Genomic DNA, 25,428 nt, shown 5'->3' with positions numbered 1-25,428 from the left:
GCCTGGGAAGAAAATATACGGCACATAATGAGAGATAGAGCCATCAAAGAATACGCATGGATGGACAGAAAACGATGGCGCTCGAAATACGAGAAGCGGCAGAAGCTCTTTCTGGGACTTCGCTTACTTTAGTACAGATAAATAAAATAATATAGATACGCGTAAAATTATAGTATAATTTTACACGCCAATGAAAATACTCCTCTTTCTCCTCAAATTCCGTAATAATCCACGAACTTTGAAATTAATTAATCACTGACAACTATTTCGTTCTCTGACTATATACAGTCACAGTCATAATTTGGATTATAATATCTATTGGTGCTGCATTCTGGTAGAGAGAAAATAAATTTATCTTGTAGAAGAGGAGGACTTAAACCTAAATTACAGAAACTTGCAATAGAATGTCGAAAGTCCTTCGTGCGCCATCTATGATCGTTTACTAGCAACTTTACTGGTTTATGAATAGGGTCATATACGATTTGGCATGTATGCGTATTGGGTGTATGGGAATTAGGATTCGATAAGTTGGGTTTCTATACTCACTTCAAGCGCCATCTTTCTTCGCTTACTAGCAACTTGATTGCTAGATGTTTAAATTTCTGTACTCGTTGACGCTATTTTTTCTAGATAAGGAAGTAACCTATGTTAAAACATTCGAGATTCGAGACAAGCCTGTTTTGTGTTTTTTTCTAGACAAGTGAAAGTGTATGTATTTTTATTATTGATTTCCTGGATTTACCGGTTAAGCACGCACGTATTTTTATAACCTTGTAACTTTTACAACATTACTCTAATCTAATTTTGTTTTAATTGCTTCTCCTTAATCTTCCTGATGGGAATTAATTGAACCATGTGATTCCAAAATTCCATAAAAATCACAATTCCAGTCATTCTAAAAATTTTTTATAGCGATTGTAGGCTACGCTACCTGACTGGTTTTACCAGAGCAGTAGTAGGTGAAGTGCGGTCTGGTCTGGGTCTGAGTGTTTGGGTCAAAATAAATTTGAAGCACTTTGTTTACAACATTTAGTTTTATCTATATTACATACACACTTAAATTAGTACTTCACACTTACATTTACACATAATGAGTACCATTTTACATAAAACGCGAATATTATTCAATAGTCAGACACTAAAACAACTTAAACATTTTCAAGATACACGGAAGTTTAGTTTGTCAACTGCTGCGAAAATGAGAATCGTGCAATACAGACTGAAGAAAGGAGGAAAACAGCATCTTGGAGCACAGCTGTCTTCGGGGGGCGATATAATTGATATCAGTGCCGTAGATCATTCCATCCCTAATTCTTTGGTGGAGTTTTTGGGCCAAGGGTGTGGAGTCTATGAAAAAGCTAGCAGGTAGGTAATTTTTTTGCTTGTTTTTTATTTATAGAATTAGTACTATTAGTAGTGATTTATGAATGAAACCGAAATATTTTCAAGGCTAGATTATGATTATATTCGAATCTATAAAACATATCACAAACAATTTGGTTGTGTAAGAGATAAGAATGTGGGTTTATAATATTTGTTAATTAGGGATTTTCTGATTCGGATATTTTTCGCGCTAATTTCCAAATCCAAAATTTCGTACATTGTCATAACAGGAAGATATAGGCCAGTATATGACCGATTTGGAGTAAATTTTAAAAAAAAATCTCATCACGACGGATTTGCTTGAAAAATTTGTTTAAGTTCCTCTTGTTACCCTCTACTCACTTTTCGACTTGAGCCCAGGGTTGCTTTTACTTTGGGGTTTGGGGGAGGGGGTGAAAGCTACCCTTCTCGTGGGTGAAAAAACATACGTTCAAGGGGTTCCAGGATTTTTCGCAAATAACTCAAAAAGGAATTATTTTATCGAAAAAAATATTCTTAGTAAAAATTATAAAAAAATCGTCTAAATATTATTCGTCAAAAATTCTAAATCGAATATTTCAACGTGAAATAACCAAAAAATAAAGCACTTTTCTGGGAAAAATCATCAAAACTTTTTAAAGGTTTAAAAAAGAGCTTCATTTTTGTTTTTTATAAAAGTTTCTTCCATCAAAACTAAGTACTTAAGTTGCGCTTCAAATAAAGTTAATAGCTTTATTTTATAAAAAAAATCGTGAAAATCATCTGCTAATTAGCATCCAAAATAAAATTATTCACTACCCCTTTACAATTATTGAAAATTGTAATAAAATTGGTTAATTTCATTTGAGATGGGGGTGATTTTCCCGATTTTTTTACAAAAAAAAGGGACCAACTTTACTTTGAGCGTATGGTGATTATGAGTTTTCTCCAAAAAATGCTTCATTTTTTAGTTATTTCACGTTAAAATAGTCGATTTGAAATTTGACGAATATGGATCTATTTTTCACAAGCTACAACTCTGCTTCTACCGGGTCTAGATACCTCATGCATATACTTTTTTTTCACTTTATAAGCTATATTTTTGTTAAGATCGATTTTTTTTCGGTAAAATACTTGCTTTTTGAGTTATTTGCGAAAAACCGTCTAAAAACGTGTTTTTTTTTGTTGAAAATTGAATACCTACCTATATCTATATCCACTCGCAAATAACTCAAAAAGTATTATCTTGGAGAAAAAACGCTTTAGAACAAAAGTTGCTTAAAATTAATCAGTTTATTCATTTTCAGACTTATTTTGAACGTATATTTTTTCACCCACGAGACGGGGTGAAAGTCGCTCCCAGAGAAAAAGTACACATCGGCACAATATCACTTTTTTTTTCTTTGACATGTTACCTATGTGTATGCAAATTTTATGTCAATCCAAGCGGTTCTTTTAAAATTCACAGCAAAACCGCGAGTAAATCGACTAAAAAGTCCTGTATGAGATGAGTTAGGTTGAACCATTTTCGTGGATGTTCTTACAATATTATGTAGTACTTATAACTTAAAGCGGATTATGTTCTATGACTATACATGACTTTCTCGTTTTACATCATTTTAGTATTAGGTAGGTACCTATGTTTATTTCGCAATATCTCCTGATTCTTTACAAAATCTGTTCTCGTTGGTAATTAGGTATGTCTATACAAGAAACACTTAATATGCGCGGAATCTCGTAAAATGTGACAAGTTTTTCATTGATGTCTCAGTTAACTCACGATTCCACTTTGCACAGAAAAACAAAAAAAAAGATTAGTCGTATTGGAGGTCGTAATTTCTTTTTTTTTTTTTTCACTTTAGCTTTTTTCACTCTTTTGCATACTCCATGACTTATAAATAGTTTGAGCGATAAAGTATCTCCCTCTGCCATTTTTTATCTTCTCAGTAGCAATGAAGGTTTAGAGGTAACACAGACGGGGCGGCGTACGTCGACTGAACCCCCGCTGAGATGTCGATAGCGACGCATTCCTTACTATACTTTGATGCAGTAACACACACCAGACGCTCTTAAAATTTTCGATGCAGTGGCTTTCTGACGACATATCCTGGAACCCATCCACCGCCAATCGGTTTTATGACTTCGATGGCATATCATAAATGCGTGTATCGTGCTGCAACACAGACGTTTCAGCTGTTTTCTAGCGAATTCTGTAGTGAGTGTTGTCAGATCGTGTTTTTCTGATGGGAAATACACATGTAGAAAAATTAATTAATGAAATTCAGATGAGACCAGCTATTTGGGATATGCGCATTGATGAATATTCAAACAAAATAATAAAAAAACCTTATTTATTATTATTTTATTTATTTATTTATTATTTTATTTATTATGCTCTACAGGCCTTGTATTTACAATTTTAGATAATACAGTTTATGCTAATAATTTATATATAATTTTATTTGATGTCTATGTAAAAATTGCTGAACTATGGTTCTCCACTATATCCTATTTTTCAGCTCCTCTTTCCAGTGTGTAATTTCCATCGATACTACACCTTCCTGAAACTTTCTTGCCGTCTTTTTCTTCGTCTCCTAGTCCCAACTGGTCTTCTGTGCAGTACCATCTTTGACATTCTTCCCTTATCCATCCCCTCGACATGACCTGCCCACCTGATTCTTTATGACTTTGTGTATCTTGTTACACTTGGTTCCTTGTAAAGCATCCTTAATTCTTGATTGGTGCTTCTATGCCAGCCGTCTTCTGTATCTGTATTCTTTCCCCTGAAAATAGCTCTTAGCACGTTCCGTTCTCAAGTCTATATATTTTTTTCTTCTGTTTTATTTAGCACCCATGTCTCACATCCGTAGGTGGCTGTTGCTCTTATTACGGTTTTGTATATTCTGGTTTTCGTCTTTCTCGATATGTACTTTGGCTTTAATTTGAATTATTTTTTAAATCAATTTAACACCTGTATTTGCTCAGTGGCGTACCATAGAATGGAATGCCTCTTAGCGTTATAAATAGTTTTTCTTAGGTGATATGCTTTCCCTCATAACGGTGTTATTTCTTGAACACGGCTTTTTAATACTCACTAATAACTCCTGAAAAGATTATTTAGACATTCTTGTAAAATTAGAAAACATCTCTGGGCCTTTATTATATTAATTTCGTTAATATAATGTGTAAAAAATCCCTTATAATTTCGTTCCTTTATGATCGGATGTATCCAATATCTGCGTTTCTTTTTTTCTTTAATCTAAGATAAAATAAACTTGTATTTATTACAAAAGACAAATCGTCATAACTTTCAGACATCTTATCGTACAGCAGCCAACACGCGACTAAATTTGGCAACAACGAAATACAAATACTTTAAATCGTAGCATAGCTGCCGCTGTTATACCGCGCCATGTGTTTTACGCTGCCTCGACGTCGATTCGACGCGCGCCGCCTGGTGTGTCCTTGCTCTTAGACTCGATGCATACTTGCGTCTTTTCAAGTACATCTAGAGCTTCGAGCTCAATCTGGTTGGTTTCTTGCGAGCCGAGCTTCTAGCCGAATCAATTTTTCTCGAGCCGAGCCAAGCTAAATTAACGAATCAATTTTTCTCGAGCCGAGCCAAGCTAAATTAATAATACTTTAATACTTTTTCTAATTTATTTATTTTTGCTACGACTGATACTTTTGTTTGAGAATACGTAAGCCAGACTACAAATATGTACTTTCAACATACAATGTTGTATATCTGGATATCTGATGAGGAAGCATCCGAAGATGGAACAGACGCGAGCCTATTAAGGGAGCCTGTTATTGTTAGATATTATTTATTTATTTTTTCTGACTTTAATTAAGCTTTGTCCATAAAATTTGTATTTTCAGTGACAATAAAGCATATTTCTATTCTATTCTATTCTAAGGAAGCAGGAAGAAGAAGAACATACAATGTGTCCGTAAAGTATGGAATAAATTGGATATTTCCTAAACTAAAAGCCTTTTGAAAAAAATCTAAATCACGTTATTATATTTTCGAGCTCGACACGAAATGTCTCAAGCTCTGTATCTACGTTAAAATCAATCACGCGGTCAACGTGTCCTCACTGATTGTCTAGCACAGACTGCCAAACCGCCGACTTGTTTGTAAGCCGCGTGCACGTGGCGGCGTAGCAGAAACTGGCGTGCTCTCCGTCCACGCAGCTTGCAAGTCACTTGCAAGTAGCTTGCACTCACTTGCAAGTAGCTTGCACTCAGCGCGCATGCGGCTCCGCTCGAGTGGATAGCGCCTAATTACAACTAGTCATATACTGCACGCCGCTTGAAAAGACGCAAGTATGCATACTTCAAATAATATTTGCATATCTGCGGTCTGTGGTGTATTCTGCATTCAGAGACATTTTATATTGCAACTTTGTCTCTGTATTGCAACTCATTCCACTGTTAATAATTATTTAAAATACAGTAAAAGATACTGTACCTATTAAAAAACATAATTAGTGGTTCCGAATTATCAGTTGATGATTGTTACCTTGGAGTGTTCATTCAGGTGTTTTAATATATATTATTTACATAATGTTTGTTTACTGGGAAGAACCAAACTATTTGTATTTATTAGTAACATTACCTCAGGTTATGATTCATCATAACATGAGGTAGGAGGTTGGTTTTAATTTTGCAGGACAGTGTAGTTTAAACGCTTTGAAACAATAGAGAAACCACCACACATTTTCGATAAAAAAGGTTATGCTGTAACTTGTGTAGCTGATATTGTATTTGTTTGTCTCAATGGAAATATCCAATATGATTACACGAATGCATCATAAATTTTAGTTTATAGTCATAATTAGTCACAGTTTAGTCATAATTTAGAAAAATAACATATTAATAGAACAAATTAACACGTTTTAAGGGGGGTATGATTTGAAATCAACATATCAAGCTCATTTTTGTGAATCTTTTTCTTTTTTATTTTATTTTTAAATTAAATAAACATATTAAGTAAGTACAATTCAAAGAATATTTAAAAAAAAATTCAATCCAAAATATTGAAAAATAAGCCATTGGTGACAAATTTTGACAGGCAACTCAAAAAAAGTGGATTTTGCGGTGGACATCAGAACTCCTTACTGGATCATATGAAACAAAAAATTCAAAAATATTTAATTAGCTTATGAGTTTCACGAGGTAACAACGTCGAGTTTTTTTATTTTTAATGATTTTTGAATTTTTGGTATCACTCAGAAATCAAAAATACGAAATTTTTGTAAAAATCAACAGATTTATTATTGTTGAACAAAAAATAAGCACAAAATGAAAAATATCTCGACGTTGTTACCTCATGAAATGTCTAAAGAAAATCTGTGCAAAATTTCAGGTAGATCGGTCAAGTAATTTTTCAGTTACAATGTCCACCGCATTTGAAAAAGCAGTTTTGAGAAAAATGTGTTTAAAGTTTTGACATCTGCATCTTCATCTTCTTATTTGTCTGCCAAATAGTAAAGTGATGCACATTGGAATATGTTTTTTAAATCGCGGAGTAATCTACAAAAGAGAAGGCGAACAGTTGTTTAACGTTTCTCACTACGCTCAAGCGTGCTGGCGCGAAGCCGCGGTAAAGCGAGTTGAAGGTAGGGATATTCAACACGCTGTATCTCTGGCAATTTTACTCCGATCAATCTGAAATTTTCAGAGAGTATTCTTGAAAGTATGCACTTTTATTTGAAATAATAAAAAAAAATATTTCAAACCATACCCCCACTTAAGGTAAAAATGAATAGACCAGGGCATTTAGCACTAAAAACACCGGAATAAATCTATTTTTAAATACAGCACCTAGAGACTTCAACTTTTTGCACTATGTTCAGATTTAGAGAAATAGTTTTAGTGTAGTTTTCACCCCTCAAAATAACAAGCATATATCCTTCTAGTAGATTTTGAAGGTACCTACCTAATGGTAAATAGAGATTAATTCCAAAATTTCATCCAAATTGATGCGTGTTGATGAAAATCGGAGATTATGCCATATTTTACGTTGTACACTGGACTATTATGAATGTAAAAAATACAATAAGAATCTGCAAGGTATAAATTCTAGTTTAACTTGGATGTTTAACTGAATTTCAAGAAAACCATCAAAGTCAAGGACCTATTTTTCTTCGTCGTTTAGTATTTTAAATGATGTGTGATCGTGTTTTAAATCAGATATAATATCAATGTTATTTTTGAAATTTTTTATTATATTTTTTAATATTAAATTCGTCATATAGAAACCATTATAATATGCGGTCAGAATGCCAGATCATTTTTTAAACTATTTTTACGTATTTTTCTGTTATATATGGAAGAGGCATGAACGCTGATAGAATCCAAATATATTCTAAATTGATGGATAATAATTATTCTGACGTGACTACTTAAATTTTCTAAAACAAGCGTGTATAAAAAGAAAATTGGTTGTAAATATGTACATTATTTATTATTAATGTTTTTTAACCTTGGCTTACCAATCGTTCATGGACAACATTCATTTTATATTGTAGTTGTGTAGATTTAGCATTTAACATTTATTTATATTCTACCAATCTGTTTGAACAGTTATCTAGTTCATTATATTTATTTTAAAATATTTTTATAGGTATTATAAGTATATTATGTACACATTATTAGGCATATCGTTTAATAATTATTATTAATATATATATAATACTAATATTTTTCAAATACATAATAATGAATAAAGTGAAGAAAGAGTAAAAGAAAGAAAGGATAAATTGAACAAAGGTTAAATAAGCTGATATGGTCCTTCTCATAGCCTTCTTTAAGACGACACGTATTCTATTATTCTGATTACTATTTCTAGGTTCAAGAAATGTAATTTGGAACAGTTGATACATAACAGTCTACAAATATTTGTAGACTTTGGGAAAACATTTGACTCAATCCACCAGTGGCGTGCGGTGACTTTTTCGAAAGGGGAAGCGATTCAATAAGGATATAAAAATATTTTCTTAAGGGTCGAGGGTCGAGCAACTTTCCACCTGATAACACTCTGATGCGCAGGGGCTCTCTATCAGCAAAGTACTTAATTATGTGAGACGTCCTGCGTACAAGGACTCACACACTAAATCCGTGACGCGTGTTTGCGTGAGGCACTCTATTCCCGCTATTTCTAGTGACTAGTGACCTATCATTGATCTGTATTGCTAGCTCGGGCCTTGAGTCCTCGCGCCGGGCTTGGTTTTCTAAAGAAGAATAATATTTAAAAAAAATATACTCCGAGGCATTTTCCACAACACACAACTTTCACTAAAATGACACTTATTTATACTCGAGGTCTATTCTCCTATCAACTTCTGATAATTGTTGAATGCAGTCTTTTTTAATGGATAATAGGGCTAAATTTCAAAGTCTGTCTTCGCTTGTTGAATTTCTTTTAAACTCTTAATTTGAAACTTTTAATGCATCTTAATACTGCAAAACTTCGTTCAACTGATGCACTTGTGGCTGGGATAGTTAGTAGTACTAATTCACACAACTTAACCACTTCACACAGCGACTTGTTTAAACCAGTAGTTATAAAGAAATCCCAGATTTTTGGGTATTTCTTTATCATTCATTTCAGTTGTTTCATAAATGATACTTAACTGAGAATGCAAAGCTGGGATATCAAAAAATTTTCATTATTTAATCGTAATGACATAAATTCCTCTGTGGGAAATTTTGATGAATTATAATTAGAAATATATAATTCTACAATTTTAAATCGTTAAAATTTTGAAAGCTAGAATTCATTTGTTGTAGAATATTATCAAAAGGTCTCTTTGTTTCCTCTGTTTTCTCTGTCTCTCTGTCTCCGAAATTATCAATCTTCATTATTTTTCTTTCATGTTCAAACCCCATATGTTGAGTTTTATCCCAAATATTTTTAAACTGCTCTCGTTTTTTTAATTATCGTATTAATAAAGTCATCAATTTGTCTTATAAAAAATGCAATACCATTTGATTTCTGTAAAATGTCAAATAAAAGATCAGTAAAAGGAAATATCTCTGCAAAAAATTTAAATCGAAATATTCTTTAAGCGAATGTATGTAATACCTAAGCACCCCTTAGCAACAGTAACAGTCGGAGCATCTCACTTTCGGGAAGGCGATACGACGAGCGCTTCCAGGGTACCAAAATTCGCGCGACTAGTGGCTGCGGCCATTGAACCCTGACCAATTTTAAAAGGGACAACTGCATGACAAGCGGCGATTTTAAGATGCGCTTCTGCCAGGAGTGGAGCAAATAGTTGAATTGTGTGCATATTGAGTTCGTTCGTACGCGATTAATTTTTAATATTTTTCAATGCCTATTGGCTAGGTAATATAAAGATTATTTGGATTAGGGAAACAATTTTATTATTAAATATTAATTAATAATATATTTTCTTATATCGACGAATAAATAGGGAAGCGGCGCTTCCCCCGCTTCCATGGACCGCACGCCTCTGCAATCCACCATAGCTTTATGTTAAGAGCTCTTTCAGAGTGCAAACTTGATCATAGGTACACAACTCTTCTTCGTAATATATTCTTCTTCATGTGCCATCTCCTCTAAGAATGTTGGTAACCATCATGGCAATTCGCACTTTCGATACCGCTGCTCTAAAGAAATCAGCAGAAGTGCAGTTAAACCAAGCTCTCAAATTGTTTAACCAGGAGATGCTTCTTCTTCCTTTCTAACTTTAATTGTAATATATACTAGCGCAAATTTCAACTAATAGCACGCAAATTGATCAAATGTATACCTCTGTAAGTATCCGGGCCACGAGTTTAAATTAGGAAGAGACAATCAAATAACAAAATTAAACAAGAGAATAGGACTAACATGGGCAGCTTACGGAAAACTGAAACAAGTCTTTAGATTAGATATTCCCATGTGCTTAAAAAGGAAGGTCTTTAATCAGTGTGTACTCCCAGTTGTAACGTATGGAGCAGAAACGTTGACCCTTACCAGAAAGGTAATCAAAATACAAGTGGCGCAGAGAGCAATGGAGAGGTAAATATATCCCTCAAAGACAAAGTTTCAAATCAAATAGTTAGGAGAAAAACTGGTTACGGACGCAGTTAAAACAATTGCAACGCTGAAATAAAACTGGACACTGGGCAGGCAATGTTGCCAGAGTCAGAGATGGTAGATGGACCAAAAAAATTTTAGAATGGAGACCTAGACACGAGAATGGAGAAAGCCACTTGGAAAGCGTATGCAAGAAAGACCGTCGAATGGTTGGAGGGGTAGTTAGCAGGTCACCTTCAAAGGTTTATCACAACGATGAATCGGTATTAAAGATAGGAAGACCTTAAGGGCGTAGACGCAAAATTTCGCGCCAATTTGTTTTAAACGCATTCATTTTTTGCTCTTTCAGGGCCGAAAGTCCCTGAAAACTTCTATGATGTTTATTTTAATGAGTTACAAGGGTGAAAAAAGAAAAAAAATAGTGTGATTTTTAATTTCAAATATTTCATTCAAAAGAAATTTTTTGTTTATTCTAAGGGACTTTTGGCCCTCGGTAATAATGTAATCTTTCATTCTGCATTTAAATTTTTCAAAAATACTTATTAGTTTTCTCAGGATTCGAAAAAAATAAATGCATTTAAATAGCATTGGACCAAGATTTTGCGCCTACCCTCGTAAAGAGCAAAAAAGTTACGTGCAAAATTTCACGTATGTGGCGTCCTCTATCAGCTACCATTTTGTCATAATTTAAATAAACTTTAGCACGTTACTTAATTATAATCTACGTATTTAATTATTTTCGGATATTTATTTTGCAAGAGTCTTTATAGTTTTTAATATAAAGTTATAGTTTCTAACGATTGATATTATCAAAATGACGTAAACCGATTGAACCGTTGCCAACAGTAAATATTTTCTAACGTCTATGAAATAAGATGAAAATGTGTTTCTGTTGTTTATCTCTGAAATAAAAGATTTGGATCTCATAGATAAAGAATATAATTTATTGTTTTATTTAATTTAGAAGGTAAATAAATGCATAGGTGTAGCTAAAAAATATTTTTGTTTGTAACAAAATTTTTATCTGAGACTAACAGAAGTAAAAGTTTATTTTTGATAATAGAACGTGTAACAGATAACGTGACATTGTGATATTATTTTGTCAGTAAGCTAAAACATGAAAGAGATTAATTATGTAGCGCTTAGTGATAGTGTTAGCAACCATACTATTAAGGCACGTATCCCCTAGATTGGCGCTCCGCGCTCCCTGCAACTGCTCCAATCGATACGGCATGCATTCCTCTACATATAAACCGCCACCGATTGGAGCAGCGAGGCGGAGCGCTCACTGTTGCACGATCCGGGGTCCGGGAGCGCCAACGTATCCACTATGTGGAGCAGTTGCAGGAGCGCGGAGCTCCAACATAGTGGATACATGCCTTTAGACCAGGGGCATTTAGCACTAAAAACACCGGAATAAATCTAAATAATCGAGTTTTAAATACAGCACCTGCAAAAATGGGTGGGAATGCATAATTGCATTTTAGTATGATACAGTTGATCCAAATAATGGCATAACCCAGACATCCAAAGTGAAAGTTATTCTCCAACACCAAATTGTTCTATATGGTCCACATTCCACATAATATTCAGCAAAAAGTCACACCATTTTGAGCGTCGGGTTTGGGAGGGGGAGAGGGGGGAGAAATCGGTAAATTCGAAGTTTTTTACGTTTTTCGTCAATATTTCTAAAACTATGCGGTTTAGCATGAACAACCTTTTGCCTTTTATACAAAAATGTTCTACATTAAATTTAAAATAAAAACGGCCCTATGCATAATCCTTCTAAAATCAACGGTTCCAAAGTTACAGAGGTAGGAATTTAATTTAAAACAAAAAAGGTCCTATACATAATTGTTATAAAATCAACGGTTCCAGAGTTACTGAGTGTGAAAAGTGGAGGTTTTCGATACTTTTTATATTATTTGGGCAATTAATGATGCTTTTTGGTGGTGAGGTAGACGTTACTTCAAGGGCTTATCACTAACATACTATCGGCCACTGAAATAGCAAATTTTATTTACAAACACAATCCTGTTAAAGAAAATTTCTTTCATCAGTAATAATATTGTAAATTGCCCAAAAAATATAAAATGTATCGAAAACCTATACTTTTCACCATCCGTAACTCTGGAACCGTTGATTTATAACAATTATGAATAGGACCTTTTTTGTTTTAAATTTTATGTAGAACATTTTGTTATAGAACATTGTTTACGCTAAAGCATAGTTTTAGAAATATTGACGAAAAACGTAAAAAAACTACTAATTTACCTACTTCTCCCCCATCTCCCCCCCAAACCGGACGCTCAAAATGGTGTAACTTTTTACTGAACAATATGCGGACCATTTAGAACAATTTGATGTTGAAGGAAAACTTTTACTTTGGATGTTTGGGTTAGGCCTTTTTTGGACCAATTATACTATAATACCTCCGTAACTTTGGAACCGTTCATTGTTTTCACCCAATTTTGAAAAAATGTGAAAACTTTGAATTATCCACGTCCGTCTGTCTGTCTGTCTGTCTGTGATCACAACCCCTCCGTCAATATACCAGCTAGAATGACAAATGAGGTGTCAAATAAAAGCTTATAATTCAAGGATGGTACTAAAGGTGAGAAATTTTACTTAGGCTGTCTGACCGTCGGTCTGTCTGTCCGACCGCGAATATAACTCATCCGTCCTTATACCAGCTAGAATGACAAATGAGGTGTCAAATGAAAGCTTATAATCCAATTATGGTACTAAAGGTGAGAAATTTTACTTAAGCTGTCTGTCCGTCGGTCTCTCCGACCGCGAATATAACTCCTACGTCATTGTACCAGGTAGCATGACAAATGAGGTGTCAAATGAAAGCTTATAATCCAAGGATAGTAATAAAGGTGAGAAATTTTAACTAGGCTGTCTGGCCGTCGGTCTATCTGACCGCGAATATTACTCCTCCGTCCTTATACCAGGCAGAATGACAAATGAGGTGTCAAATGAAAGCTTATAATCCAAGGATGCTACTATAGGTGAGAAATTTGATCTAGGCTGTCTGTCCGTCTGTCTGTCTGCCTGTCTGTCCGACCGCTAATATAACTCCTACGTCATTGTATCAGGTAGAATGACAAATGAGGTGTCAAATGAAAGCTTATAATCCAAAGATGGTAAAAAGATGAGAAATTTGACCTAGGCTGTCTGTGCGTCTGTTTGTCCGACTGAGAATATAACTCCTCCGTCATTTTACCAGGTAGAATGACAAATGAGGTGTCAAATGAAAGCTTATAATCCAAGGATGGTAATAAAGGTAGGAAATTTTACCCAGGCTGTCTGTCCGTCCGACCGCGAATATAATTCCTTCGTCATTTTACCAGGTAGAATGACAAATGAGATGTCAAATGAAAGCTTATAATCCAGGGATGGTACTAAAGGTGAGAAATTTGACCTAGGCCGTCTGTCCGTCCGACTGCGAATATAAGTCCTCCGCTATAACAGGCAAAATGACAAGAAAGTTGAGAAACTTGACATAGGACTTCCGGTTTTAGAAATGCGACCAGAAGTACTGTTTTAGAGTCACCGGAATAATACAAGTGATATATTATTCGACGCGACTTCGCAAGAAGAGAACAAACATATACTTCCGGTTTCATGACTGTCTGCCCGTATGTCTATCTCCTCCGTTATTAATATAGATAGAATGACAGATGATGTGTCGAATAAAAGCTTATAACCCAAGGATGGTATTAAAGATGAGAAATTTTACATCAGACTTCCGGTTTTAGTCTTGCAACCGAATGCACTGTTTTAAAGTCACCGAAATATAAGCGATGTATCATTCGACGTGCCTTAGCAAGATGAGTACAAATGTAAAATTTTGGTTTTTATATCATTTCCGGTTAAAAAGTTCTAACCAGAAGTGCAGAAATATTACATGTAACACATCAATCGAAGCGTATTGAAAAGTTGAGTTTTAATCTTTAGTTTCGGTTTTGAAATAATTTCTGTTTAACCCTCCGTTAGTCGCTAGGATAAACGGAGCATCAAGAGTCGCTACGGTGTCAGAGACCGACAATTTAAAAAAAAATAGTTATTGCTATAAAATTAGTACAAATATTTTATATTGTGTATAGGAATGACTGAAAAATATTTTTGAAAATGTTTTATTGAAAAACAACAGATATAAAATGAAAAACCGCTTTCATTTTCACTTCCCTCATCGTCAAAATAATTTTCATCGTCGCTAGGAACCATTTCCCATAATTCCATTCCAACGTTTTTGTTCGGCTTCAAAGGACATCTATAAATAAGACTTGACCAAAACTTACCGGTAAAATGCAATAATAAGATGCTAAATCTTTACCTGAACTGCAAGTTATGCCAATAAAGTAATAACCACACCGTTAGTCGCTACGGAGTCTTGCACCGAAAATAGCTATAAAACTCGCATAACTGTACCCAAGTAGGTAAGAATGTACACTAATACGAGGTTAGTTGATAGGAAGAGGTACAGAAAGTGCGATAGAAAAAAAACAGTTATTTTGTAAATCCCGAATGAATAATTCTGTCGTCGGTGTGTGACACCGATAGCGACTAACGGAGGGTTAAACAATGATGACCCAAAGTTTAGTAAAAATGACTCAAAATTAGTAAAATCGTTTATCAATCGGTGCAAAGTTACACGAAGCGTTCAAATATCGACTTCCAGTTCTACTTTCGATTACTTTGGGTGAAAACCTAGGGCTTACGGAGTCCAATTACTTGTTTTAGAAGGATTATGCATAGGGCCGTTTTTATTTTAAATTTAATGTAGAACATTTTTGTATAGAGGGTTGTTCATGCTAAACCGCATAGTTTTATAAATATTGACGAAAAACGTAAAAAACTACGAATTTGCCGATTTCTCCCCCTCTCTCCCCCCCCCCCCCAAACCCGACGCTCAAAATGGTGTGACTTTTTCTGAACATTATGTGGGCCATATAGAACAATTTGGTGTTGGAGGATAACTTTCACTTTGGATGTCTGGATTTGGATCTAGTCTAGTTATACCATACTATTTACAGTGCATACAATTCATCCAGAATTGCATAAATATGTCAAAATAGGCATATTAAGGGCCAGAATTTGTTTCTCAGGGGTTTTTGGGGTCGCTGAACAGGACTACGTCATCAGAACCGACCCCTGGAGCATCTGGTGCCCAGGGTCACTGCTAAGTACTAAGGCACGTCATGGAGGTTCGATGGTTATCGGTACTAAATTGATGCAAACAGTGCATACAATTCATCCAAAAGTGCATTAATTTTTCAAAATAAGCATATTAAGGGCCATATTTGGTTACTTGAAGGTTTTTGTAGTCGCTGAACACTACTACGCTATCAGAACAGACACCTGGAGCACCTGGTGCTCAATGTCACTGCTAAGGCACATCATCTTACGGTGTTTCGATGATTTTCTTCATTAAATTGATTCAAACAGATTTCTCGGGGAGTTTTTTGGGTGCTGAACACGAATAAAATTAAAAATATAAAATATACAACTCCAAAGTGTGAACTAATAAAATACTTGATATTCTGTGCTTATATTACTTGTCTACCGGTAAAAACGTAATTTATATTGTTGTTATTAAGTATGAGTATGATTATATTTCTATAGTTATCAATTTCTAAAAAATGTCTTTTTTTCAGAATAGTAGCAGAAGGAAAATCTGTAACTTCTCTCGAAAATGTAGATCTGTTGTCGCCCATAACTAGACCCGACAAAGTAGCTTGCGTCGGATTGAACTACAGTGGACATTGTTCGGAACAGAATATACCTGAGCCAAAAGAACCCATGATATTCAGTAAATTTTCATCTGTGATTGTGGGACCATACGACAATATAGAAATTCCACCAATCACGGATGTAAGTAATGTATGTTTGGTAGCAACATTTAGCTTTTTTCTAAGAACAGTACGATATTATACAGTATGTCCCTGTAAGTTGTATCCATATGGAAAACTTTTTTATTATTAATTTTACGAAAAAAATTATTCTTCATAAAAAGCTCTGCATAGTCCAAAACCTACGATTTAACCATCAAATATCAAATTTTATGAATGTTATACGAGGTATGTCAAAAAGTTTGAATTTTACTCAAGAGTTAAGTATGTAGCTTTATTTTTTTAAGCTTTAATTGCATACTAGAATATAGTTTTAAATTCCAAACAACTTTTCATAACAGAAATTTTCAATATTGTGAAAAATAAAGCTACTTTACTCTTGAGTGAAATTCAAACTTTTTGACGTAACCTCGTATAATATTCAAAAAATTTGATATTTGATGGTTAAATCTTAGGTTTTGGACCATGCATAGTGTGACCAACTCCAATTCAGTCGAATTCGGGACAGGGTGAAAAAAAAAATACCTGAAATCCGGGACTTTTCAATAAAAATCGGGCCATTTTTTTAATATAGTTAATATCATTTTATTGATTATTTATTTAACATTTTTATGTTGGCAATGATATTTTTGATGGGTTTAAGCCACAATTGGTTGTAATGATAATTACATTTTTGTTAGTTTTTGACGTTTCGACTTCCAATCCCGAAATTGTTCTCAAAAAATAACAAAATTAGAAAATCAACCGATGTTGGATTTCCATGTAAATATAACCTTATGGTAGGGGAGCAAAGTATGCTAAATGTGCAGTCACTCGAGCGCTTTGGAGACCTATTGGGTTGTGAAGAGTAGGTCCTAGAACCAAAAAAGTTAAGTTACATTTTCTATTTTAGTGGGCGCTTGCCATTTTTTAATTTAATTTTCCATTTCCAACAATCGTTTTTTCCGATTATAACGCCATCTATGCATAATTCGAAAAAATGTTTCGAATAAAAGTTACTTATTTTTTTGTAAGGAATCCAAATCTGCAATAAAAAATGAGGGCTGGTATTTAAGATTTTAAAGTAACCCCCCACCCCACCTCTGTGGGGGGTCGTGTTTGGTGCAAATCTGATGTTCATTTCGTGAAATATCGCGTGATTCGTATTTAAAATAGTAAATTTACCCCCCACCCCTCTTCGTGGGAAGTCGTGTTTGGTATCATTCGATAGATTTTTAAAAAATATTGAGCACATGTTTTTTAGTTTTTCGATCTGTCATTCATTTCGCGAAATATTCGCTTTTCTCTTGTGAAATTTTGGGACTCACCCATTTCCTTACGCCCGGCTCAAATCGTCAGATTTTTGAAATATACACTCCGTGTACTTAACTTACCTTATCTTAATCTGACAATTTCGAGTTTTTTTAAGGATCGATTTTTTTTTTCGGGTCCCCCTTAACGAACTCCCCTGTGTTAAGAGCCAATATATGGTAGAGGTACATCTGCAGGGTACCAGGTTTCTCCTCATATGATAATCTGACGCGCTCGAGTAACTGCAAAAATCCCCGCTTGGGCTCTCCTACCATTAGGTTAATACAGAAATGTCCCGGATTTTTCGGACTAGTTGGTCACACTAACCATGCATAGCTTTTTATGAAGAATAACTTTTTTTCGTAAAATTAATAATAAAAAAGTTTTCCATATGGATACAACTTACAGGGACATACTTACTGTATATTACGATTACGCTATTGAAATATTTTGGAGCATAATAGCCAATTTAAAAAAATTAAAGCTTTCTTAAAAGGATCTTATTCTTCTTCTTTTGGCATCATAACCCTGGATGGGCCGTTGCCTGTCTGGACATATTCTTTCATGTAGACGTCTCTTGTGTCCTTCTCTTCCATTGCCTTCAAATATCCCATCAAAAGGATCTGTAGAAACAGATAAATACCAACCAATTTATCAACAGTGTAAATAATTAGAGTTAATAAAGAAACGCCAATAATTATATCTGGTGATGCAGATCTGACTGCCCGTGCCAGCCTAAACTTAAGAGACACATTTCCCTACATCTTATCATCATCATCAAAGTGCTACATCCCTTAGCGCCTAGAGCTTTCTGCGTCATTCTGCCCTGTCCCTACTTAACTTGGGTTTTCAGTTGATAGTTTGACAGTACCGATTTTCCCAGTAGGTATCCTATGTTACGCCGGGTATCCACCTTAGCTGTGATCTTCCTTCTTCTTCATGTACCATATTCTTTCTCGTTGGTCACCATCGTAGCTATCTTAATTTTATTCACTGTCACCCTATATAGCAGGCTTGTGTCAACACCATACCAATCTCGCAAATTCTTCAACCATGAAGTTCTTCTTTGTTTTTTCTTTACTACGTTTGCCTGCTACTTTCCCTTGCGTAATATTTTGTAGCAATCTATAATTTAGGAGCTCCCATTACATGTCCAAAATACTCCAGTTTTCTCTTCTTTATGCTTTTTATAGTTTCAGTAGTCTTGCTGAGACGTTGTAGTTTTGTGGAGTTTTGAATCTTCACTACCTAAGAAACTTTTAAAATTCTTCTATAGCACCATGTTTCGAAAGCCTCAAGACGATTTAGATCGATTTTATTCACAGTCCAAGGCTCGACACCATAAAGTAAGACCGAGAAGTAGGCGGATCCTCAATGCCAATTTTAGGTCTCTGTTACATAACACTTTGGACATCCTTCAAAAGCAACTCTGGCCTGCTTTATCCTGGATCGTTTTAGGGTGAGGTCATGGCTCCTGAACACAGAGCTCATAGTCAAGAATGCACTTTTTGCCTTTCCGATGCGACATCTAATCTCTTGGGTATTGTCTCATTGATTATAGTTCCCAAGTAGTTGTATTGTGAGACACGTTCAATTCTCATTTAGTTCACATACAGATTTGCTCCAGTTATGTTTTGCTTGCTGATGATCAATAACTTGATTTTGCTGGGGTTTATATCTAGTTCATAGGTTCTTTGGCTTATTCCCTAACTAAAATACTAAATATACATTTATTATTTTGCAGAGTGTTGATTGGGAAGTAGAACTAGCAGTAGTCATAGGAAAGAAAGCAAAAGCAATTAGACAAGACCAAGCCAACGATCATATATTCGGCTATACCGTAGCCCAAGACATTAGCGCGAGGGACTGGCAAAAGAAGAGAAACAACGGACAATTTTTGTTAGGAAAAAGTATGGACACGTTCTGTCCTCTAGGCCCTGTAGTAGTTACCAAAAATAAGGTCGATGTAAACAATCTATCCATCAAGTCTTGGGTGAATGGCGTACTTAAACAAGATGGAAATACCTCAGAACTGATCTTTAAAATTGATTTCTTAGTATCATATTTATCTCAGTAAGTAGATTTTTTTAATATTTAGCTTATCTAAGTCTCTATTTTTTCTCACGACGATGTGAGCTGTCTTGACTTTCTAGCCTCTCTCGCCTATTTGGTTATTTAATACAAATATTACGACAAGATTGCATATATTTATATGCTTTACAGATTTCGAAAAAGCACTTGATAGAGTAAGACACGACCTACTATTAGAAAGTTTGCAAGAAGTCGGCTTAGATGGAAAAGGCATAAAATTACTAAAAAAACTTGTACTGGAACCAAAACGCCAGAGTTAGGATCGATGGTTCCACATCCGCAGAAGTAGAAATTAGAAGGGAAGTTGCTAATTATACAAGTTTCTTTTTAGAGACACTGGAGAATTTCAAGGATGGAATCAAGGTCAATGGCGTAAATATGAACAGCATCAGAGACGCCGATGATACGGTGCGCAGTATAACAACGCAGACCAACTAGACCTGTGAGCAATTTGGTATGAAAATAAACATTAAAAGCCAAAGTGATCCAAACCAAAACGTACCTCAACCTTGCACAATAAACGGGTACATTTTAGAACAAGTCAGTAGATTTAAACCTGTGCTATTGGATCAATAGCAGCCTAAATCCTGATATAGAAATAAGATCGAGAATAGAACAGACCAGAAAATCTTTCGAAAAAATCAAAAAACTGCTTTGTGATTCTCGAATAAAACTCGAAATTCGACTACGTTTATCAAAATGCTACTACGTCTGGTCGACTCTTCTCTATGGAGTTAAAACATGGACTCTTAAAACATCAACCGTAAATAAATTGGAGGCCTTTGAAATGCGAATCTACCGAAGAATCCTCAAACTTTTATGGGCATCGCATACCTCAAACGAAGAAGTGCTATTTAGAATAGGCAAGGAAAGAGAACTTTTCAACACAGTGAAAGTTAGAAAAACATCATACCTAGGCCGCATACTGAGAAATAATAAGTATTGTACCCTCGAAGGTCGGTGGAAAAAATTTACACCCAAAATGACAAAATTCAGTTTGGCAACACTGTGTGAATGTTGATAGTAACATATCCTTTTTAAGATAAACAGAACTGTAATTTGGTCCAGACAAATTAATATATTTTTGTGCCAACAAAAATGAGATTTTTCAACCAAATAATGTTTCAAATATGATGTGCAAAATAATTTTGAATTGGTTTCTGCTAATGAGCTTGCTTTTTTGTCATTAAAGTAGAAAAAACTTTAAATTTATTTTTTATTATCATTATTGTCCAGTTCTTGTCTTATTATTTTCACTGTACTAATATTCGTTGAATAATTTACCATGATTAATGCGATGTTAAAACGTTTTATCGTTAGCGGCTTCTGGAGTGTCTGAGACATATCTAATTTCATTGATAAAATGCGCAGTCCCACCGATTTCCACTTGAACCATACCAATATTATCAACTTATAGTGAAAAGAAAGATCGAGGGAGAGGGGGGTTAGAAAGGAAAAGACTATCGTGGCTCAGAAACATCCGACAATGGACATGGCTAAATTTTGAACAGCTAATAAGAACAGCTGAAGACAAGAAGAGTTTGCAATTGTAGTAGCCAACCTCCATTAAGGAGAGGGCACTTTAAGAAGAAGGAATTTAGATATTATTTTAAATCATGTAAAAGGAAGAGAGAAAATTTGTGGAATAATAAAGAAATAGCGATTGGTTTCGCCTTAGCGGCATTTTCGACTATTTCCAGAACATTTATTAGACTTGTAGTAACCTATGGTTGTGAGACCTGGGTAACAAAAAAGATGGAGCACGACTTAAGGCCATCGGTACATAATTCGCAAATATTTTACGGCTATCCCTACTTTTTCTGTCTTTACACGGCAAATTACGTGTAGTAAAATTCACACTGGTATGCATATGTAAACATTACTAGAATGTCATTCTACTTGACAATGGCATCATTAACTTAAAGAGATGGCTTTTGAATGTTCTTGGATAACTGTTATTTGTATAATTGGAAATTATTAATTCAGTTAATAAATGTGATAATTTTTTCACTAACTATGTATTCAGTGATTGTAATAATTTATATGTACAACAAAAACTAATACTCAATCGAGAAAAGAGGAAAAGTGTTAAAGTGATTTTTTAATAATATATTGTTACTATGGAACGCTTACAATTTTGAACATCTTTAACAACAAAATACTTGAATAACAGAATATATTATCCTGATGTATTCTCTGCTTGGATCTTTCACAAATAATACACAATAAATAACTTTTTATTAAGTTCACGTCTTAAATCAATTATTTATCAAATACACTATAATATATCAATATTATTTAATCAACAACTCAAAATATTCCCGATGCCATGTCAAATATTTAAAATTATGCTGACAATATTCTATTCGACTGAGTGCGTTGTAAGACAAAAATAGATTTGGAAAATATTACCACGGACATTTTGTTCATTTTTTTCGAATCCTGAAAAAACCAATAAATATTTTTGAAAAAATTTAAACGCAGAATGAAAGACTAAATTATTACCGAGGCACCAAAAGTCCCTTAGAAAAATAAAAAGTTTATTTTGAATGAGATATTTGAAATTAAAAATCACACTAAATTTTCTCTTAGTTTTTCAACCCTGTAACTTATTAAAATAAATATTATAGAAGTTCTCAGGGACTTTCAGCCCTCGCTAATAACGTAATCTTTAATTCTGCGTTTAAATTTTTCAAAAATACCTATTAGTTTTCTCAGGATTCGAAACAAACGAATCCCCATTTGAATAGCATTGCAGCCGAAAATACGTACCCATCGCCTTAAGACATTCGAGATAAAGATACTGAGAAAAGTATACGGCCCGGTGTAAGAGGAAGACGGCGCATGGAGAATAAGAAAAATGTTAAGATTAATTAATTAAATGAAAGGCACTATATTGTAAGATTTGTTAAGTCAGAGAATGTCATGGCTGGGACATGTCCATAGACAAGAGGATCCAAAAACAATATGCAAGAGAAAAAAAAAGAATGTGTGTGTACTTTGTACGCACGTAAGAAGTTATACTTCTATTATATGATTTAAACGAAATTAATATACTTTTTATTTATATTTTATTTAAATATTAAACTAATTTATACTTACTACTTCTCAAACATTTTTATTAAAACAGTGCCAAAAATTAAAATAATAAAAGAATAAAACACACACAAACACATTAAAAATGCCACAAATGATTTCTGAACATTAATTGTCGGAAATGTTTTTAACTAAATACCTATTTTCTGAAAATAAAATTATATAATAAATATACTTACAATAATAAAATGTATAAAAAAAAATAAAAAAATAAAAGTTTTTATTGGGATTCGAACCAGCTATCAGCGCGGTTGGTATATTGGGGTTCATTCGCCTTAAACACTTGGCCACGGAGGCAATGTGTCATTATGTGCGAAGATCGACTAACTAAACGGATTAAGCTTTTGACATTTTTGAATTAAATTAAATTATTTTGATTTTGAATTGAAATGATTTAGAATTGAAAAAATACAACAAAACATAGAGTAAGAAAACAATATATTAGGTGAACATTGATAGAAATGATGGTAATCAAATTATGTAAATAAAAGTATTACATACTATGTATTTTGGTAAACATTTACAATTATTACGTACCTGTTGCTTTTAAAAACTATTTAAATGTCACTACAATTATAAACTTTTTTGTTTCTGTCCTCACAACAGTAAAACTAATATATTATACATTTGTTTACCTTCATATTGAACAATTATTTATTATTGACAGATCATTTCAACACCCAATCAGAGCCCGTATAACGACTAATACCATACTGTCGGTGTGCGCATGCGCGCAGATCAATATAAATTCACCCTTAATCTCAATCGCGCCTAAAGAAGTATAACTTCAAAAAGAAAATTCAGAACGAGATGGTTTGATGATGTGAAAAAAGATCTGAAAACTATAAATCTAAGAAAATGAAAGAAAAGAGTACAAGAGGGGTCTGAATGAAAGGACCTAGCCAGGCAGTCTAAGACCCATTCAGAGTTCTGATGCCAAAAGAAGAATAAGAAGAGATAAACAATTTGATTATATTTATTCTCTTCGAAGAATAATTTAAGATGCAATTCGAAATGATAAATAAAATCTTAGAAAATTTATATGATATCGAGAGTGAGCAAAGAAAATGCTACAAAATTATTATAATTATAACGAACTTGACATAGGAAATGAACACGAATAAAAAAAAATAAAAGTACCTACATGTGAATATATAAATATATTGAAAAATAAAAACGGTGAGGTATATATGAATACGGAATAAAAGAAAGATGATTAAACAATGATAAGATTGGCTGCATGGAACGTGAGAGCCATAAACGGCAAGAAAAAAGAAATCATTGAGATGAAATGAAAGTAACTGAAATAAAATTGAAATAAAAAAAGAGGGGCATAGAAATGATAGATGTTAAGGACGATTGCCGCTTATATTAGTCAGGAGTGGATTCAATCGAATTGAGTACCTACAGGAGTAAGCCTAATGATAAAAACAGAACAGTCAAAAAACATAAAAAATAAAAGAGTATTAACATTTAACGTGAAAATAGACTATACAAGCACAACCAAAGAGTTGATAATCTAAACGATATGAACAGAAAGTACAGGGCTTACATTGATAGAGAGAAGTAGAGAAGGTGCATACCAGATATTAATTTTTTTTTGTTTCATTTCATATGGGTTTTGTTGTGATTTTTGGAACTACATATAGAAATAAATGTTTTTCATTTTTATCAACTTTATTGTTCTACATATAAATTACTAGTAAATATTATAAACAAACCTATCTAGAGAATAATTACTTCGTTATTTAAACTGTTTAATTACTCCTATAAATTTTTGATGTATTACTCGTAGGTACATAATTGTAGATAGGACTATTATCAAAACCTTCAACTCCTCATTAATAAAGTTCTATATTTTTAGGATAGTTACCTTGTATCCCGGCGACGTAATTTTGACAGGAACGCCTGCAGGAGTAGGAATGCACAGAAATCCCCCAGAATACTTGAAAAAAGGAGACATATTGGAAAGTGAAATTGAAGGGATTGGCAGATTAAGAAATGTAGTTGTCTGATTTTATTCGCCTTTTTATATGATTATGCATTTACGAAATTGTGCTTTTATTGATTTTATTGATTTTACAATGTTATACAATAAATATATATACCGCCTTTTTAAAACGTCTTTTATTTCACCATGTTAGAAATGTTTTACAGATCAATATAAAGATCAGGATTTTCGCCAATGCTTGATAATCTTTCTCTTCAGTCTTGATTTCCTGGAGGGAGTGTAGTGGTCCATCTCCATAGACTTCTTTATGTCCCACATCATCATCTTTGGCTTGACAATCCTTTATGGATCCTGACCTTCACCAAGATTCGTCGCCATTTTTTCTGTTTCTAGCGACTTGTTTGCATCTTCTGATTTTTAATATCCCCGGTCTCAACTCCATCTAACCACCTGATTATTCTTCATGTGGGTAGAATTTTAGCAGTAATTTTGTCTGACATTCGTATTATATGTCCAGACCATCTAAGTCGTCCTTTAATAAACGTTACAACCTTTGGTTCATTAATGAGTTGGTATAATTCGAAGTTATACCTTTTGCGTCACGGCCCTTGGTTGTTTATAGCTTCAAATATTTTGCGGAGTACCTATTTTACGCTCGAATATTCCCAAAATGTAAGGACCGACCTCAACAGTTTTTTGTATTTAATAATTTTACTTCTTTGGATGTTTCTTGAGTGGAATTGTTTCTG

General features: G+C 33.9%; 1 protein-coding gene across 4 annotated transcripts; it reads left to right on the top strand.

The window, feature by feature from the left end:
• The first annotated feature begins 606 nt into the window (after positions 1 to 606).
• Positions 607 to 24,849, top strand: LOC114326475 (fumarylacetoacetate hydrolase domain-containing protein 2). Of its 4 annotated transcripts, none has more exons than XM_050643445.1 (5): positions 607 to 708; positions 1,164 to 1,365; positions 16,057 to 16,282; positions 19,286 to 19,614; positions 24,593 to 24,849. In XM_050643445.1, the coding sequence occupies exons 2-5, from the start codon at positions 1,199 to 1,201 to the stop codon at positions 24,741 to 24,743; spliced, it is 873 nt and encodes a 290-aa protein (XP_050499402.1). In that variant the 5' UTR covers positions 607 to 708; positions 1,164 to 1,198; the 3' UTR covers positions 24,744 to 24,849. The 4 variants fall into 4 exon arrangements, with proteins under 4 accessions (XP_050499402.1, XP_050499403.1, XP_028130665.1 ...); XM_050643446.1 differs by having other exon boundaries at positions 616 to 708; positions 16,057 to 16,273; XM_028274864.2 differs by lacking the exon at positions 607 to 708 and having other exon boundaries at positions 709 to 1,365; positions 16,057 to 16,273.
• The last annotated feature ends 579 nt before the right edge of the window (positions 24,850 to 25,428 follow it).

This window comes from Diabrotica virgifera, chromosome 2 (assembly GCF_917563875.1).
Source record: "Diabrotica virgifera virgifera chromosome 2, PGI_DIABVI_V3a".
Taxonomy (NCBI): domain Eukaryota; kingdom Metazoa; phylum Arthropoda; class Insecta; order Coleoptera; family Chrysomelidae; genus Diabrotica; species Diabrotica virgifera.
Note: the sequence above shows the minus strand (reverse complement) of the source record. Positions and strands in the feature narration are given on the sequence as shown.